This window comes from Excalfactoria chinensis, chromosome 11 (genome assembly GCF_039878825.1).
Source record: "Excalfactoria chinensis isolate bCotChi1 chromosome 11, bCotChi1.hap2, whole genome shotgun sequence".
Lineage (NCBI taxonomy): Eukaryota > Metazoa > Chordata > Aves > Galliformes > Phasianidae > Excalfactoria > Excalfactoria chinensis.
In genome coordinates, this window is record NC_092835.1 from 55,183 (window position 1) to 70,989 (window position 15,807).

At 44.6% G+C, this 15,807-nt stretch overlaps 2 protein-coding genes across 8 annotated transcripts; both read right to left on the bottom strand.

Annotated features, from left to right (window-relative positions):
* Positions 1-1,703: 1,703 nt before the first annotated feature.
* Positions 1,704-12,949, bottom strand: LOC140257456 (carbohydrate sulfotransferase 6-like). Of its 7 annotated transcripts, none has more exons than XM_072346789.1 (3): positions 12,236-12,309; positions 11,352-11,391; positions 1,704-3,148 (listed from the first exon to the last, which is right to left on the bottom strand). In XM_072346789.1, exon 3 carries the CDS (start codon positions 3,128-3,130, stop codon positions 2,021-2,023), a length of 1,110 nt encoding a protein of 369 aa, XP_072202890.1. In that variant the 5' UTR covers positions 3,131-3,148; positions 11,352-11,391; positions 12,236-12,309; the 3' UTR covers positions 1,704-2,020. The 7 variants fall into 7 exon arrangements, with proteins under 7 accessions (XP_072202890.1, XP_072202887.1, XP_072202886.1 ...); XM_072346786.1 differs by having other exon boundaries at positions 1,704-3,225; positions 12,236-12,289; XM_072346785.1 differs by lacking the exons at positions 11,352-11,391; positions 12,236-12,309 and adding an exon at positions 12,827-12,949 and having other exon boundaries at positions 1,704-3,225.
* Positions 8,235-15,749, bottom strand: TMEM231 (transmembrane protein 231). Its single transcript, XM_072346791.1, has 7 exons — positions 15,378-15,749; positions 15,137-15,306; positions 14,160-14,288; positions 12,827-12,970; positions 12,463-12,544; positions 12,236-12,346; positions 8,235-11,391 (listed from the first exon to the last, which is right to left on the bottom strand). The coding sequence occupies exons 1-7, from the start codon at positions 15,517-15,519 to the stop codon at positions 11,207-11,209; spliced, it is 963 nt and encodes a 320-aa protein (XP_072202892.1). The 5' UTR covers positions 15,520-15,749; the 3' UTR covers positions 8,235-11,206.
* Positions 15,750-15,807: the final 58 nt, after the last annotated feature.

Sequence of the window (15,807 nt, forward strand, 5' to 3'; positions counted from 1 at the left end):
GACTGTTGTTCCCCGGGCAGGAACTGCCGGCAGCTTTTCTACCCCAGCCGGAACCAACCGGACCCGGGAGCTCACCCGGCCGGGGGCAGCGACCATCGCTGCGCTTCTACCCCGCGTAGGACGGCTCCGTCCGGCTGACGGGCTGCCCTGATCCCACGCACAAACCGCTCCGCCGATGGAGGCTCCTTGTCTGCTCCCGCGGGGTTCGGCTGAGGGAGAACGGACGAGAAACCGCGGGGCGCGCCAAAGGCGGGAGAGAACGCCGCTAAAATAGGAGGTCGCCATTTTGGTCATGCGCAGTAGCGGCCCTTCCAGCGCGGTGCATTGTGGGATATAACGCGGCAAGAGAAGGTCGCCATTTTGGTCATGCGCAGTAGCGTCTATTCCGGCAAGGTGCATTGTGGGATATAACGCGGCAAGAGGAGGTCGCCATTTTGGTCATGCGCAGTAACGTCACTTCCGCCCCATCAATGTACCATCTTCACGCTTTAAAAGCATTTAAAGAAGCAATACAACGCAATGATCTCCGCCCCGCACACAGCGCCCTTCCTGGAGGTGTCACCGCTTCCACCCAGCTCCGGCTTTCCCTCATCTGAAGGACACGGAATCATTTACACCATTTCAACCAATAGCATCTTAACACACATTTTGTGCAGCCTTCGTGTCTTTCTCACTGAGATCACAACCAGCATCAGCCCTGCTGCAGAACGGCTACTGCACTGGTTGTTACTATACAGATGGTAGCAAATGTACAGAAGGAATAAGCAAAGGAAAACTCACCAGTGGTGGTGCCTTGGCTGCAGAAGCTGGGGCAGTCCTCACTGGAGAGCAATCTCCAAGAGATGCTGCCTCAGTGGGATCAGCCCTTCAATGAGGTCTCAGAGGGGATGGAGTCGAGCTCCACCCCTTCCAGGAGCACAGCTCCATCACTCTCACCTGTGCTCCCACAGCTGACCCCACACTTGCCTCAGCTGATTAATCAGAGGTTCGGGCTGTGATTACCAATCTCCCATACAGCTACACACCCTGAAGGTGCTCACAGCCACACACCCTACTAACAGCTCTGGGGGCAACCAGGAAAATCTGGGAGCAATGGCTGCAGCCCTACAGACACCCAGGGATAAACTCTCAAGGGACCCATCCAGAGAGACAGGAACATCCTATGGCAGATGACAGTCGGGACACTGATGAAACTCTTTGGGTTTATCCTAAATAAGAGATAGCACAACGTTCTTCCATTAGCCCTAACGGGATACCTGTACTGTCCACTCTCAAATGCAATACATTCAGAAAGGCACCTTACATTTCTCAGTTATTTCTTCAATAACAAAACCTGTTGAAGAAAGGGGATAATTACGCAAATTGCACTGAAGTAATCAAGTGTGTTGCAGTATTAAAACACAACTGGGAAAGCATTAACATGCAATTTCAACAGCAACTCCAAAGTTTTCACACCTTGTTTTTTGCATCCCAAGGTTTTGCAATCTGTGCCAACATTTCGATTCAAGCATTTGACTGCAAAGTCTACCACTGCAAAGCTCTAAGAAACCTATCAAAATGACAACCTACTGCTTAAGCCTTTTACAACAGAACCACTGTGGTTATTCCAGCAGGGAGGGGGGAATTAGTTTATATCTTGTTCCCTTAATATCAATCAAAAACTGACATTCTTGAATATTTTAAGTATGAAACTGGAACAAAACTATTATCAATGAACAAAGAAGCCTTTTATTGAAAGAATTTAAATTACCTTTTACAAACAATGTCAGAACAGCACAGTTCAGCTGCAAATTTGCAATCTCATGAATATCTTGCTGAATTTTTCACTTTTGTTTGTTTTTGTTTTGTGGTTTAAGAAGCTCACAAAAAAAACAAGAAAAAGGGCTTTCCTTACTTTGTGAACCAGCAGGCAGGAAGATAATTAAACTCGTTAACCAAGAATTTTCAAACTGCCTCTACGCTGCACACCAGATAGATTCTCTCTTCCTCTTTTCCCTCCCTCACCTCTCCAAGTAATTGCTTAGTTCTTTGGATTAAACGATGACCAACTGAATTGGTTTTGTCTTCTTGGCAACACTAAATCCAGTGACAGATCTCTCTGTTCTTTTTCTGAATCCACCAGCTGATAGCCCAGCATGTTTATAGCGCCTTTGCAGACTTCCTGTATTTTTTTAATTTTCTGGAATGAGAGAACATTTCTCCAGGCCTGGGAAACATTAACTGCATCTCGAGATGTGATTTTGAAGGCTTCTTTTTTCTTTCCTGGTCCCTGTCCATGTGTGATGTTATAGACCCAGCTTTTGAGTGTGGGGGTCAAACTAAGATTTGCAAATTTATACATTTCTGAGATTTCCGACAATGGGTCTCTTACCAGATCTTCAAAACGGATCATTAGATAGCGATCTTTAAGGAAGCTAGGCGGCTTTAGAGTTGCTGTTTCATAAATCTGAACGTGACTTCTACAAATCTCTTGCATTACTTTGTATTTGCTGTCTTCCACTTTAGTGCCATTGGTACTCAGAACAATTCCATTGTCACGGGCTAATGCTTTGACTGATTGTTCTCGCGACTTTACAACTGCCCTGGGGTCACGGACCAAGTGAATTATCTTGAGGTTCAGGGATGGATCAGTGAGAAGTGGGTAGAGGACCTTCAAGTCAAAGAAGCGAACCTCCTTGATTACAACGTGGCTGTAGGTTTTACAGGCTTCTTCCACCTTGCTGAATGGGTACCGTCCACAAAGAGTTTTGCATGCCATTTCACTGGTTATGTCAGTACGTTGAAAGGAGTCACAAGCAGGAGCTGAACACAGAGCCCGACTCACCGCCCACTGGAAAAGATCAGATAAGTTTCTTTTCCAAGGCATGTAGGCATCAAAAACAGACATGTCACAGAGAAAGACTGACCTGACCAGGTCCCGCACTGCCATGTGCAAGACTTTGGCGCTGTTCTGGTACATTGTAACCCATACATGCCACGCAGGCTCCATCAGGTAGAAGACGCTGGGGTGCTGGCTGAAAAGCTGGCCAACAAAAGAAGATCCTGACCTCCAGGAGGAGAGGATGAGGATGTGGACTTGAGATGATTTCTCCTCTGAACGAGGTGCGAAGCTGTTGTACCGGGCATACATGAAGAGTAGGAATCCAGCCTGGACCATAACAAGAAGTGTAATTATTGTGCTAGAAATCCGAATCCTTGCCATTCTCACCAGGCAATTAAAAAAAGCTGAAAAAGAAAAGGAAAACAATGGTGAGCAATTGATGCTATTGTATAATAAAGATAAGACACAATACAAACTCTAGCATTAGTAAGACCTTTCTTTAAATACACATTTGTATTTGGCACTACTTGGTTCCTTCATTAGCGGTACTGGGAGGAGAACACCTGCAGATGGACAGGTGTTGGAAACAGAAATAAATAAACACTACAGCAGGATCACAGTAGAAATACATTTGGAGCAAAGGCTTGATGCTGAAAGAAATCTTGATGCTGCTCAAAATACAAAATGCTCTCAAATGGAATCTGGCAAATGCTGCCAAGGATTAAAAAAAACCTATCACTGTATTTTAGTCTCGGTCTAAAATGACAATGGTTACTATCCCTTGAAAGGAGTAAGCGGTAACATTAACAACTGTGGCTACTGAAACCAAAATTACCTTTCTATACATGACCGAGCACTGCTCCCTGTGGTGTCACCCTGTGCTGACAGCAGGATGCTGCAGCAGCTGATGGTCACGCACAACTCTGGATTTTTCAAAACTACAGAAGGGTGAAAACTTGCAATTTGAAGCAGCTTGTTAGATGGATTAGTCCACGTTAGATGGAACGAGCCACTGATGCACGCACTTGGGCTGCAGCGTCCCATGAGTGATTACACAGAGATGGTATTTAAGGATCTACCCATTTATGAGTTAAGCATTCTTCACAACATTTTACAGTGCTTTTTGGCACCTAACCCTGTATGCGCTTACTTCTGCAGATTTCACTTCAAAGCAGTCAGTATGCAGACAACACCAAGTGGAGTGGGGCAGCTATGGGAAGGGATTCCATCCAGAGGGACCTTGACAAGCCTGGGGGGGTCCATGCCAACCTCATGAAGTTCAACAAGGCCAAGTGCAAGGCCTACATTTGCGTCAGGGCACTTTGATGCACAGATACAGACTGGGCAGAGAATGGCTGGAGAGCAGCTCTGAGGAGAAGGATTTGGGAGCGTTGCTTGATGAGAGACTCAACATGAGCCAGCAGTGAGTGCCAGCTGCCCACGTGCAGACTGCAAAGCAAACAACTACACGACAAAAAGCAGAACCTATCAGAACGCTGTCCAGGCTGTTCCAGTGCATGAGACCATCTACACATTCAGTTCAGGAATGTCCTCAATAACACTGCCTTTTATTTCTAAGCTCCTCAAACTAAGCACACATAATTCTATTTGCATATAAATATCCTTTTATATAAGCAATAGTGCTCTCCAGTTCTTTAAGCTTATATTAAACCTACTGCCCCAACGTACACCTTCACAACATACTAAGATCTTTCACAACTTCTCATCAATGCAAAAAGCTGTTGAATACCTTGAATAAAACTTGTTGAATACCTTCCCATAAAGCTTTGAATATTTATATACCTACTAAGCAGACTACATGGTACCGTATCTTTAATCAGAAGGGACAGGAGCTGGTACTACAGGGTGCTCCTTCTGATCCTGTTTATTTCCCTGCAGGACTCACCAGAGGGCGCTGTTAGGCGAGCTCTTCCTTTAACCGTGGGAAAACAACACGGTTAAACATTGTTAGTAACTAAGCGAAAAACCGATCTGCGCCTTGTTCTGTGCTGCCTCTGTTTGCCTGCCGTCTCTTCCTCCACCTGCAGCTCAGCATCGCAAAGCTGCCTTAACCACGCTCCCCTTGGGAAAGCAAAGGAGCTTGCTTCTGTTCTCCCTTCTTTGCTTCACAGCTGCACGTCCCTGGAGCTGCACTTACTAGAGCAGGCTTCTTGAATGCAAGAACTCAATAAAGGATAGAATTGCAGAAGGCACCAGAGCAGCCAGATTTCCTCATCTTAATGACACTTCAGCTGCCATCTCAATGACAAATCACCTTCCACACCACTGAAAAGCCTGAAGTATCGCAATACTTGGTACCCCAATATATGCTTTCATACACACGGATGCTGCTAAGCATTCATTATTGTAATAACAGTGACCATGTTCTTAGATTTTGGGGACATTTGTTTATTTCAGTATCTTCCTTGGTAAAAGCTCTGGCAAACAGAATAATCCAAACCCTAATTCTAATCTAATCCTAGAGTTAAGATCACTCATCAGGCCTGTCTGCTAATGGCTACTATCAGAAACAGGACTCTGGACAAGGTAACCCCATGGTATGCCCTACAATGAGCATTCTGATGTATTCTGCAAACAAAACTAATTATACAAATTAAATAGCAAAGAGATTATCTTCTTCATCATTCAAGCCAGCTCCAATAGAATGCTGAGCTGCAGAGCCATTAGCACCTGCCTTTGCTCACCAAAAGACCAGATATAATGCAGAAAACCATCCAGTTTTAATCAGCAGGGTAAAAATAAATAAATAAATAAATAATTAACTTCAGATTCAAACAAAACAAAACAGATCCTACCATCATATTTACTAAAATTACCATAAGACAGAAAGAAAGCAGTGCACATGGGCTCCCTAAGCTTGAGGTAAAAGACTGGCTTACAAGACTGTCAGAACAAACAGGCCTGAGTCTGTTGCAGGAAGACTGAAAAACTGGACTAATAAATCAAAGAGTTGGAAATAACTGAAGGAAACATTACAAGTAGCTTCTTCTCCAAAAGCAGTTTCCAGCAACTGAATCTGAATCGTCTTTGCCAAAGGTTTATCCAGACATTTTGTGTCTAAGAACATTTTCAGCAAACTCTCTTTTTAAAAATAGTCTATATTGATGAAACATTTTTAAGCCGAAGCCTTTATGATTTCTTTAATGTCTTCTTACAACGACATGACTTCAACTTCCACAAAATGCAAAAACATGCAGTTTAATGATGTTCAGAATAGACTTCATCTACTGAGAGATGAATACTCCCTGTATTATACACTGAGGCTTTTATTTGCTGAAAATTATTTCATCCTATCTGCTCATCATACTCTAAGTGCTGCCTTACAGACCAATCATTACAGCTGAATGTGAGTATAATTTATGTCCTTGTAATTCACCAAGGCATACCTCAGTAGTGACTGCAGAAAAGATCATACTAGTAAATTTCATCATGCATTTTATAGAATTAACAGAAAAATGGTTGTGCACAATTCGATAAACACAGCAAAGCTCACTGGAGGGTCTGCATTTTATCGAGGTTTATTCACTACGTATTTCAGATGTAAGACATTGCATCACTGTGTATAAGAAAAGAAACACACCACCAGAATAGCTTCTGTCAGCTTACATTAGAACAGAATTCTGCTCAAAGCAGTGAAAAATGCAGGAACCTTACAAAGCAGGTCCAAGAAAAGGGCACCGTGTTGTCGTAATTCTTGCTGTAAATCACCCCACTGACACAACGCCACTTTCCAGTGATCTTCCCAAACTAGGAATGGTTCATCTTCACAGGGCGAAGGTTTATTGCATTGCCAACCATCTGTAGATTGGCTGGAGAGGGGCGGGGGTGTCTTCCATAACCACAGGTACTTCAAAAACTGCTACATGACTTCCCAATATAGTTTTGCTAAATAGTTGCAAGGATTGCCTGCTTCATTATTTCAACACAGTAGTGAAAGTAGAAACTGAAACAAGGTGCAATAAATGTACTATAATCAGACATTTTGAAACCGGACCTCATTTCTTTTAGAATCTAGTGAAAAATCAGACTGGAGGAGTCACTTCCAGGTAACGATGAAGCTTAGATACTTTATAATATGATGAAACATACCCTGGTTTTCATGGTATGACCATAAAATTAGATTAATAATAACGATTTTTAAAAAGGTATTGAGGTTTAATTTTGTTTGTTGTTGTTTTTAAGCCAAAACAGAGATTAGATAGTTTGATGAACAAAAGACCACATCAAGGCTTAGCACTACAAAACCTATTTCCCCGTGCAATGTTGCTACAAGTATTTTGCTTAGAAACAGTCAGTGTTCCCAACCTTACCCACAGCCGAGCAGACATTTCAATGAAGATTTCAAGAAATTACACCTGTTTTAAGGATGACGGAACTGGGATCACAGAGACGCTCGTGGTGCCCAAGTGCCATTCACCTCATTCAGGCTTTGCCAACAGCGTCCTAAAAGTCAGCCTGAGGACGCGCAGGCTGAGCTGCGCTGTGCAGCGCCCCATGGAAGCAGAACCATCAAAAATAATAATAATAATAATACAATTATTTGGTCCTACGTTGTTTTCATCTAGAAACAGGCTTGACGCGTTAGAGAAATGGGACCTGCTAGAAGGACAGAAGCAGCGCTCTGCTGCACCTGGCTTCACCGCCTAATTCCAGAGAGCAAATCTCCTCAGCTCGATCGGCCGCGGTCTCCAGCGGGATTTCAGAAGCCAAACCAAACCAAACCAAACCCCGCCGCCCTCACGGCACCGCCCGGCAGCGGGAACAGGGCCGGGCCCGGCCTCGGGCAGCACCGCTAACTCAGCGGCACGAGCCGCCCGGGAGGGACGTACCTCGGGACACCTCGGGATGGCCAAAGAGGCCCGGCCTCGCCTACGCCCCCGGAAGCGCGCAGCTCGCCGAGCACGGCGCGGACCCCCGTCCGGCCGCACGTACCTCCCCGCCGCCTCCCGGCACCGCCGCGGATCCGAGCTCCCCGCAGAGACAAAGAGCCGCTTTCAGACGTGGCCGAAGTGCCGCGGCGGCGGGAGGAGCCCGGGAAGGGGCCGGTCCGCCCCGACTCCGGAGCATCCCCGGGAGAGGAGCGGCCCGGCGAGGGCAGGCCGGCAGCCCGCCCCGCCCCGCGCGGTACCGACTCGGCGGGGCGCGGTCTCCCCGCAGCCCGGGACTCGAGGAAGGAGCCGGGATCGTCCCGGAGCGTCACGCTGCCGCCGACCCGGGGCCTCTCCTTCTCGGGGCCGCGCCCCTCGCCCGGCCGTGAGGGGCTGCACACCGGTGACAAGGCAGCCGAGAGAACCGCGAGGTCACGGCGGCAAACAGGCTGGTTGGTTGGTTAGACAGACCTAGAGGCATTTTGTTCGTTGGCTTTCACCAACATACAAACAACCAAACAGCCTCCTAAGGTATTCTGTTACATACTTGGCACCCCAAGCGTCTACATTTCCACTTCTGTTTATGTGCAAAAATTTCAATCTACGCCTTCACCTTTCTGATAAAGCCATTCAACTCATCTTTGCATGCCTCTGTGCCCTCAGCGCTCAACAGGGCTTAGATTACTCTCAAGCAACTACATACACAGTAGTTCCATATAGCAGTATGGCGCTGATTTGCAGTGATACTTTTATTTACTGCTGTTTAGCAAACTAAAGAAAGAATCCTTACAGACAGCCTTCCAAGAAGCACTATTTCTTACAGCTCCCTTGGAGTTAGGCCACCTGCCTCTTTTATTTACACACTTCAGTTCTGTGTTGCTTTTTGTTTTTTTCCTCCAGGTCTCCTGAAGAAAAACATGAAGAAACGTTTTGTTTCCTGAGCCGGACCTATTCATCATTTCTAATCTCATAGGCGGCCACAAACTGTTGCTCTGGTAAGTCTTACTTATCATAACTTAATAAGGAAGAACATAACAGGATAGAACAGTAAAGACATCTCCCATTAGCGCTGTCCCACCATCACCATACAATCCTTAGAGCTGGAAATGACCTCTGAAGACCTTCTAGTCTAACACCCCTGCAACAAACACCACCACAGCAAGATCAGGTTGCCCAGAGCCTGATTCAGCCTCACCTTTACAATCTCCAGAGACAGGGCATCAACCACATTACTGGTCAGACTGTTCCAGGGCTTCACCACCCTTCACTGTAGAAGACTTTCCTTATATCTAAGACCTAAATTTACTCTCTTTGAGCCTGAAACCACATCCCCTTTTTCTATCACCACAGATGCTGCTAAAGTCTGTCTCTTTCCTGTAGCTTCCCTTTAGATACCAAAAGGTCACTATCAGGTCATTTTGCAGCCTTCTCTTTTCCAGTTTGAAGCTCTCTCAGCCCCCATCCTCTTCCATCTTCCAGATGCTAGCTTAAGCAGATTCCTGCTCACCTTTTTTGAGCGTTACGAATTCCAGTGCTGTGAGAGAACAAAAACGCAACCCCCTAGAACAGGGTTCCAGGGTCCGTTCAGATATTTCTAGTCCTTGCTCACGTGCACTATAATGCCTGTGCAAACACATACCACATTCATTCAATAACTGATCAGTCTTAAAAAGTAAGTGTGTTTGGTACAATCTTTGCCATAATAAGCTCCCCGAGTTAACTCCTGCAGCCACACAAGCACTAGCAGAACTGTAAGGGAGAAGAGCAGGGATTACAGCAGACCAGCCATAAATATCAGCTTTAGATACTGAGTAAGTGAGCTCCCAGGAACCAACATTAGCCTTTCTAGGCACTGAAAAGGATAAAAAAAGTTATTAACAGTTGCTTTGACACTGGGCACTCTGATACAAAGTCAATTTTCTGTATTCATAAGCTATCAGGTTATGAATATGATATAATCTATCAGAGCTCATAAGTTCAAAGAGCAAATGGGAGACTTCAAATGAAATCTACTTACCTGCAGGTACAGAGAGAACAATTTACAGTTCACAACTGTATAAGTTTCAGAAGCACAAAGCGTGCTAGATAACCTAGACAGCAATCCCCACATTAACATTAGCACTTGTGTTGAAAAATACACAGGGATAGAGTCCATATAGTACGTAAAGGTTGAGAGAAATGGAAGTTACCAGACTGCAAAGTTTCAAAGTAATTTAAACAAAACTTCAAGGGAAGCTGTCTGTTTTGAGAAGATGAAAATGAATGGGAAGATTTTTTAACTACCGAGATACTGAATTCTGGAGGGCAACAGCCACAAGACAAACTGAGCAGTTCTCTAGAGTTATTCTTTCACCTTTATTAGCTATACCATGGTTCAAAAGAATTCTGTTAAATAATAGCCAGAATTGTTTTAGAATCCCTCCTGCCATAATACTGCTCTGCTAGAATTGAATAGTACAAATTCAAAAACATAAGCCCCAAAGGAAAGCAAACAAAAAAACTGCTTTGCCTACTTCCTCCTTCTGGGTTTAAGACACCTTTCCCACCTGCCTCCAAGAATGAGGTAAAGTCTTTCAGTTTTCACAAGGGTGAAAACGATTAGTTTCACTATTAGTTTCATTATACTCTATTCTGAATTATCATATAATTCTGAAAATAATTATCCATTTGTCTCAGAACTCTGAAGTTTCTTTGGTAGTCTGTTACAGTTTCTCCGTGAAACACTATGCTTCTATTTTTTGATATTCCCAATTAATAGCTTACACCTACAGTAATATTACCAATAGGAAATGACTGTACAAACCTTGCAGATACCATCACCTAGAACCCAGCTTCTCACATCAGCCTTAATTTTTCCATCAAACAATTTAATAACAAAGTCAGTGGACACTCATAACCAAAGTTACAGAAATGTGGGGAAAAAAAAATGATGAGCTAGAGTCACATTCCCTATATAACATATGTTTTTCCCTTTTATAACACACATAGGCAGATAAACAGGTAGCTCTTAGCTGAACCCTAATTCAGTAGTGAATTGATTAAAAACACAGTACAAATAGCTCATATTACTATGGTTATCAGATTATTTTCAGTCTTTGTGGTTTAACAAAATTTAGGTCATTCAGAAGCAGCTCACTGACTTCTGGTGTTGTATTGTTGTTTTTTTTTTGAAGCGTGATCATGCTGGAGGAAAAAAAACAACAACAAAAAACAAACAACCAAAACCCACAAACCAAGTTCTTCTTTAACTGTTCAAAATCAAACATTTCAGTCCCAAAGCAACGTTCCTACAGAAATACATAAACACACACATTTTTAAAAAAAGAAAATGATATCCTTTCATCACAAGATGTAGCAATAACAGAATATACTTAGAACATACTTACAAAGTTCTGATCTTCTAAAGACAAAAATATATATATATGCACAGAGGGGAAAAAAAAGAAGCAGGTACTTATTTTTAAACTACATTTCTTAAAAGTTTTCAAGCATTTCCTCAGGACTGATGCTGTTTGTAGGACAATACTGGAGACAATGGCAGAACTGGCGAAACTGGAGTCGTAGCAAACACCTGATTCTGGAACACAAACATTTTAATCCTACCAAACACCCAAAGAAAGATGAGGAGAATGCTGACATACTGGATCCAGGCAAATTTAATCATTTCCCAAAATCCTGGCTGATATGTACACGAAGTCAAGGAGTGTTAAAGAAGACACTTCTGATACAATCACTGAATTAACTAAGCAAAAGAACTCAGAGGTAGAAAGGCACATCAGTTTGTGCAACAAGTTAAAAGCCTTTGAGTCAAAGAAACCTCAAAAAGCCTTTGACCACAGAAGAGCCAGAAGAATGCCTGTCCTAGAAAGATGTCCAAAACAACTCTGTGGGAAGTGTTTGTGTAGCCTCCACCTCACCAGGAAGTAGGTATTGGTAATTCTTAATTCAGGAAAAGAAAACTCAGGGCAGATGTGCTCTATAAGTTTTCTTCTAAATACAGGCCTGTTCTTGTCTGAGAAAGTAAGCAAAGAACATAAGGAACAATTAATTCATTTGGACCAAAAAGGTTTTTTGGTTTGTTTGCACATGCAACACGTTTGCCCCATCCACTGCTGGATTATAATTTGCTGAGCCTACACTGCATACAGGCTTCTGATTTGCTTTAGGTCATAAAATGCAGTAACACAAGTTGCCTGTAGCAGCTACAACAGACTGGGATTGAAGAACTAAACCAAAACTGTATAAGGACATTCTGAGTGAATAAGAAACTGCCTTAAAATATCATTTTAGTAAGGCACAACAGCAACAGAGGTTCCCTGGAGAAAAAGGCAGAAATGGTTATGCAAGCAAAAACATCTCAAGGGTATGTGCACACAGGGATGGGCAAACAAGTATACAGCAAAAGCTTCAGTGAAAAAAGAAAAATGTAGGGACAAGTCTAACAGAAAGCAGTGCGCATTTGGCCTGTATGAGAAGGCTCAAATAATACTATCCAGTTATTTCACCACCAATACAGTTTTCTAAGGATATAGGATAACTTCCACTGGGTAATGAATAGTGGCATTAACGATAAATGGTGCGTTTGCTGCTCTTCCAGTCATCCAAATGGGGTTAGGGTCTGAAAATACTGTCGTCACTAAAACGGAAGGAAAACATCCAAGTGAATGGTTTTTTCAGTCTTAATAGAGAACTCAAATCTTTACGTAACAGCTACTAATGAGCTACCTGCTGCTGCTATGCATTCAGGCTTACCATTTCTCTCCCGATAAGCTGCAATGATATTTTTTAGATCATAGTCACTTGCAAAAGGACTTGTGCCATTGACCACAGACACCTGTCACCACAAAGAGATATTGGCATTATTTGTCCACTCTTCAGAAAAGTAGTTCTACTGAGATTCTTACGCAAAGTTACCACGCCTTGTAAGGAAATCACAACCATCAGACTGAATATCTCAGCAGAACCTCTTCTACCCTCCAGTGTAACAAATAAACAACAGTCCAAAAATTACAGGGTCCACTATACTACGTATGTGTAAAATTATTAAGGGGTCACTTATGGTAGCAGGAGAATAACAAGGGAGACATTTATAGAGGGGAAAAAAAAAAGTCCTCACATTGTATCTGGTATCGAGCCCACAATGGTTAAGTAATTGCCTCTGGTTCAGTTTCAGGTCTCCATTTGCATAGAGCTGAGAGCCCGGTACAGGAGAAAAAAACTGAAGAAAAGCCATGCTCTGCATCACAAATGTTGACATTCTCTGAAACAGTGAAAACATGAGCAGAAAATTTAGGAAAACCAAAATCACTCACAGTTTTCTACCAATTTGTATCTATAGAGTTTCTTCATAGATAGACTTTGTTGACATGACTGTTTCAAATGATCACATTCTAAAGAAGGGAGCATCAAACAATAAATATGAATAATCTGTTATAAATGAACTAGCTTTGTTGTTAGCTGATTAATTGATTTTGTTATCTGAAGTTCCACACATGATTCAGCGAAGTCCAACAGTTTAACACTAATGACAAAACAAAACAGTGACTGTTTATGGCAGCAAGATCATTAATCACTTGCACTGGAGATCATCTTTGAAATATTCAGTCACCAAAGCACGATAAGGACTCACAGACTTTGTCACAGGCCAAACAAGGAAGTTTCTCTGCACTCGTCAACCATTCAATCTGAAGGAAAACTTACACGTTTACTATAAAATGAAAGCACTGTGAATATTGGAACTCTTCACATGCTGTTGATTGCTGGCTTAATACTTCAGTACATAAAACTCAGGACTGCAAGACTTATACTCTGTGATTCAGAGTAAACACAGCACAGCTGTGCTTCCTACGTTTGTCCATCTGCATTCAGCAAGTTTCTTCGGTAAACCAAACCTAATCTTGCTCTCATCTGTCTCTTCATTGAACAATATAAGACATTTTATTGTCTGTCCTGTTACTAGTTTCAGATACTTCCCATGAATTCTCTCTGCACTAGTGTCTCATCCACTCTCTTTATGTATTAAATTGCCACCTGACCCTCCACACTTCAGAAAACTGCTTTTCAAGACACAGCAGTATTTAAGAACACACCAACGTCTGCCTGCTGCGAGACTCTCAAATATTTCCTGATGCCACCAATTCCAACATCTATCACTGCACATCTCTGTTCTATTACTACACTAGAGATCAGGATAATACACAGAAGCAAACCAACTGTTCTCCCTCCAAAAACACAAAACAACACACCAAAAAAGCCACCAATCCCCACAGCGAAGAAACATACCACCTCATAGAGAAACTAGGAGTGACCTGATAGCAGGGGGCAAAATTGACAAAACAAGATATGTATCTAAAATCTCTCAGAAATTTCAAATGTGAACAAATTCTTGGCATAACTGCTCCTGAAATCCTGTACTGGCTCCATGTTCACAACAAATACAAAATGCTCACATAAAGCTGGTAGGAAAAGATCAAAATCAGCTGAACACCAACTACATGCTCCGTAGGTTGAAGTGGAAGCTCCAGTTTAAAATGCAACTGATCCATTTTGCCATCTTGATTTTTATCTTCTTCTCTGGTCTAAAAGGAGCAATCAGACTTTTAGTTATTTAGTTTCATAGAAGAGTTCCTGTTAAGAGGAAATAAAAAAAAGTTAAAACTATAGACTTCCACAACTGCAACATGCACATACAGAGCAATCAAATAAACAGCACAGTTAGAAATATAATAAAAAACTGCTTGACTTTAAAAACACAAGATTAGAGAGAAGCCTTAATTCTGTGTGTTACACAATGATTTATGTTCTCCACAGGAAGGGAAGAAGACACTTCTGTCCTGTGCCATTCCAAACGTATTCCCTGCATCCTACAACCTATATCTTAACGCCGGATCTTCTGCTACACGCATGTGAATGCTGAATTGCCTCCAGCCATGGCAGCTTGCCTCTTGGTGGCTTCTTTGCCCCACGTACCGTTCCTGGTGGTAAGCCACGGCTCCCAGTGCTTCTGTGCCGCTCATAGCCGGTACCTCAGCAATTCACAACCGTAATGAGGGAGCGTAACAGCTTTCAGAGATAAATAACTACTGTTGAATCCCAGAAAGAACAACAGCTGCAGGGAGGAGACTGCATGCTTTGAAAGCAAGTACCTGCATTCAAAAGCAAGGGGCGGCCCACAGACCCCTGCAAGCTTCAGAGTATAAGAAGCCTCACAGGAGAGGGATTGGGAGGGGAAGGGAGAAAAATTACGGGGAGAAAAAAAATAAATAAAATAAAAAGAAAGAGAAGTCATCAACTAAACGAGCTTCGTGATTACGAGCAGCGCCTTCCTGTGAGCCGGGCGCACTGAACGCCGCCTGGCCGAAGCCAAGGAAGCCGCGCAGCGCGGTGCTGAGGACGGAGCTCCCCGCCCCCCCCGCCAGCCGCCTACCAGCAGGAGCGGGACGCGCAGCCGGTCCTCCTGGAGCCGGTTGAAGGCCGGGAACGTGCTCCACGCCAGGAAGCTGCCTGGGCCGGGCCCGGTGGTGGCCACGAAGAGCAGCTGGTGCTGGAAGCGGACCGCGGGCTGCTCCCGGTACGAGCCCTGCCGCGTCCAGAAACCTGCGGGCAAAGACGGCGCGAGGCGTCGGAGCGGCCCCGGGCGGAGCTCCGCGGGGCGGCGGGTCGCTCACCGTGGCTCCTGTAGGCCAGCAGCAGCGGCGGCACGTAGGTCAGCGCGGCCATGAGCAGCAGCGCCAGCGCGGCCGCGGAGCACAGCCCGGCCCGGTAGCGCGTGTGAAGCGCGGGGTGCGAGAACAGCTGCACGGCCGCCATCCCGCCCAACGGCGGCGCGGAACGACCGAAATGACTGACTGAGGCCGGGCCGCCCCGCGCCGGAACGGGGCCGTCAGCCGGTGAGCGTCGGTTCGCGCGGTCCGGGACAGGCGGCTGCGGTGGGGCGGGGAGCGCCCGGGGACGGCAGCGGGAAGGAAACGGGGGCGGCCGCTACAGCGTCGGGACCGGAACCGGGACCGGCACCGGGACCGCCGGCACCGCCGAACGGAGCGCTCCGCCGCCTCGTTCCCCCCACGTGACCCCGTGCCGTTCGCCGCGGCCCCGCCC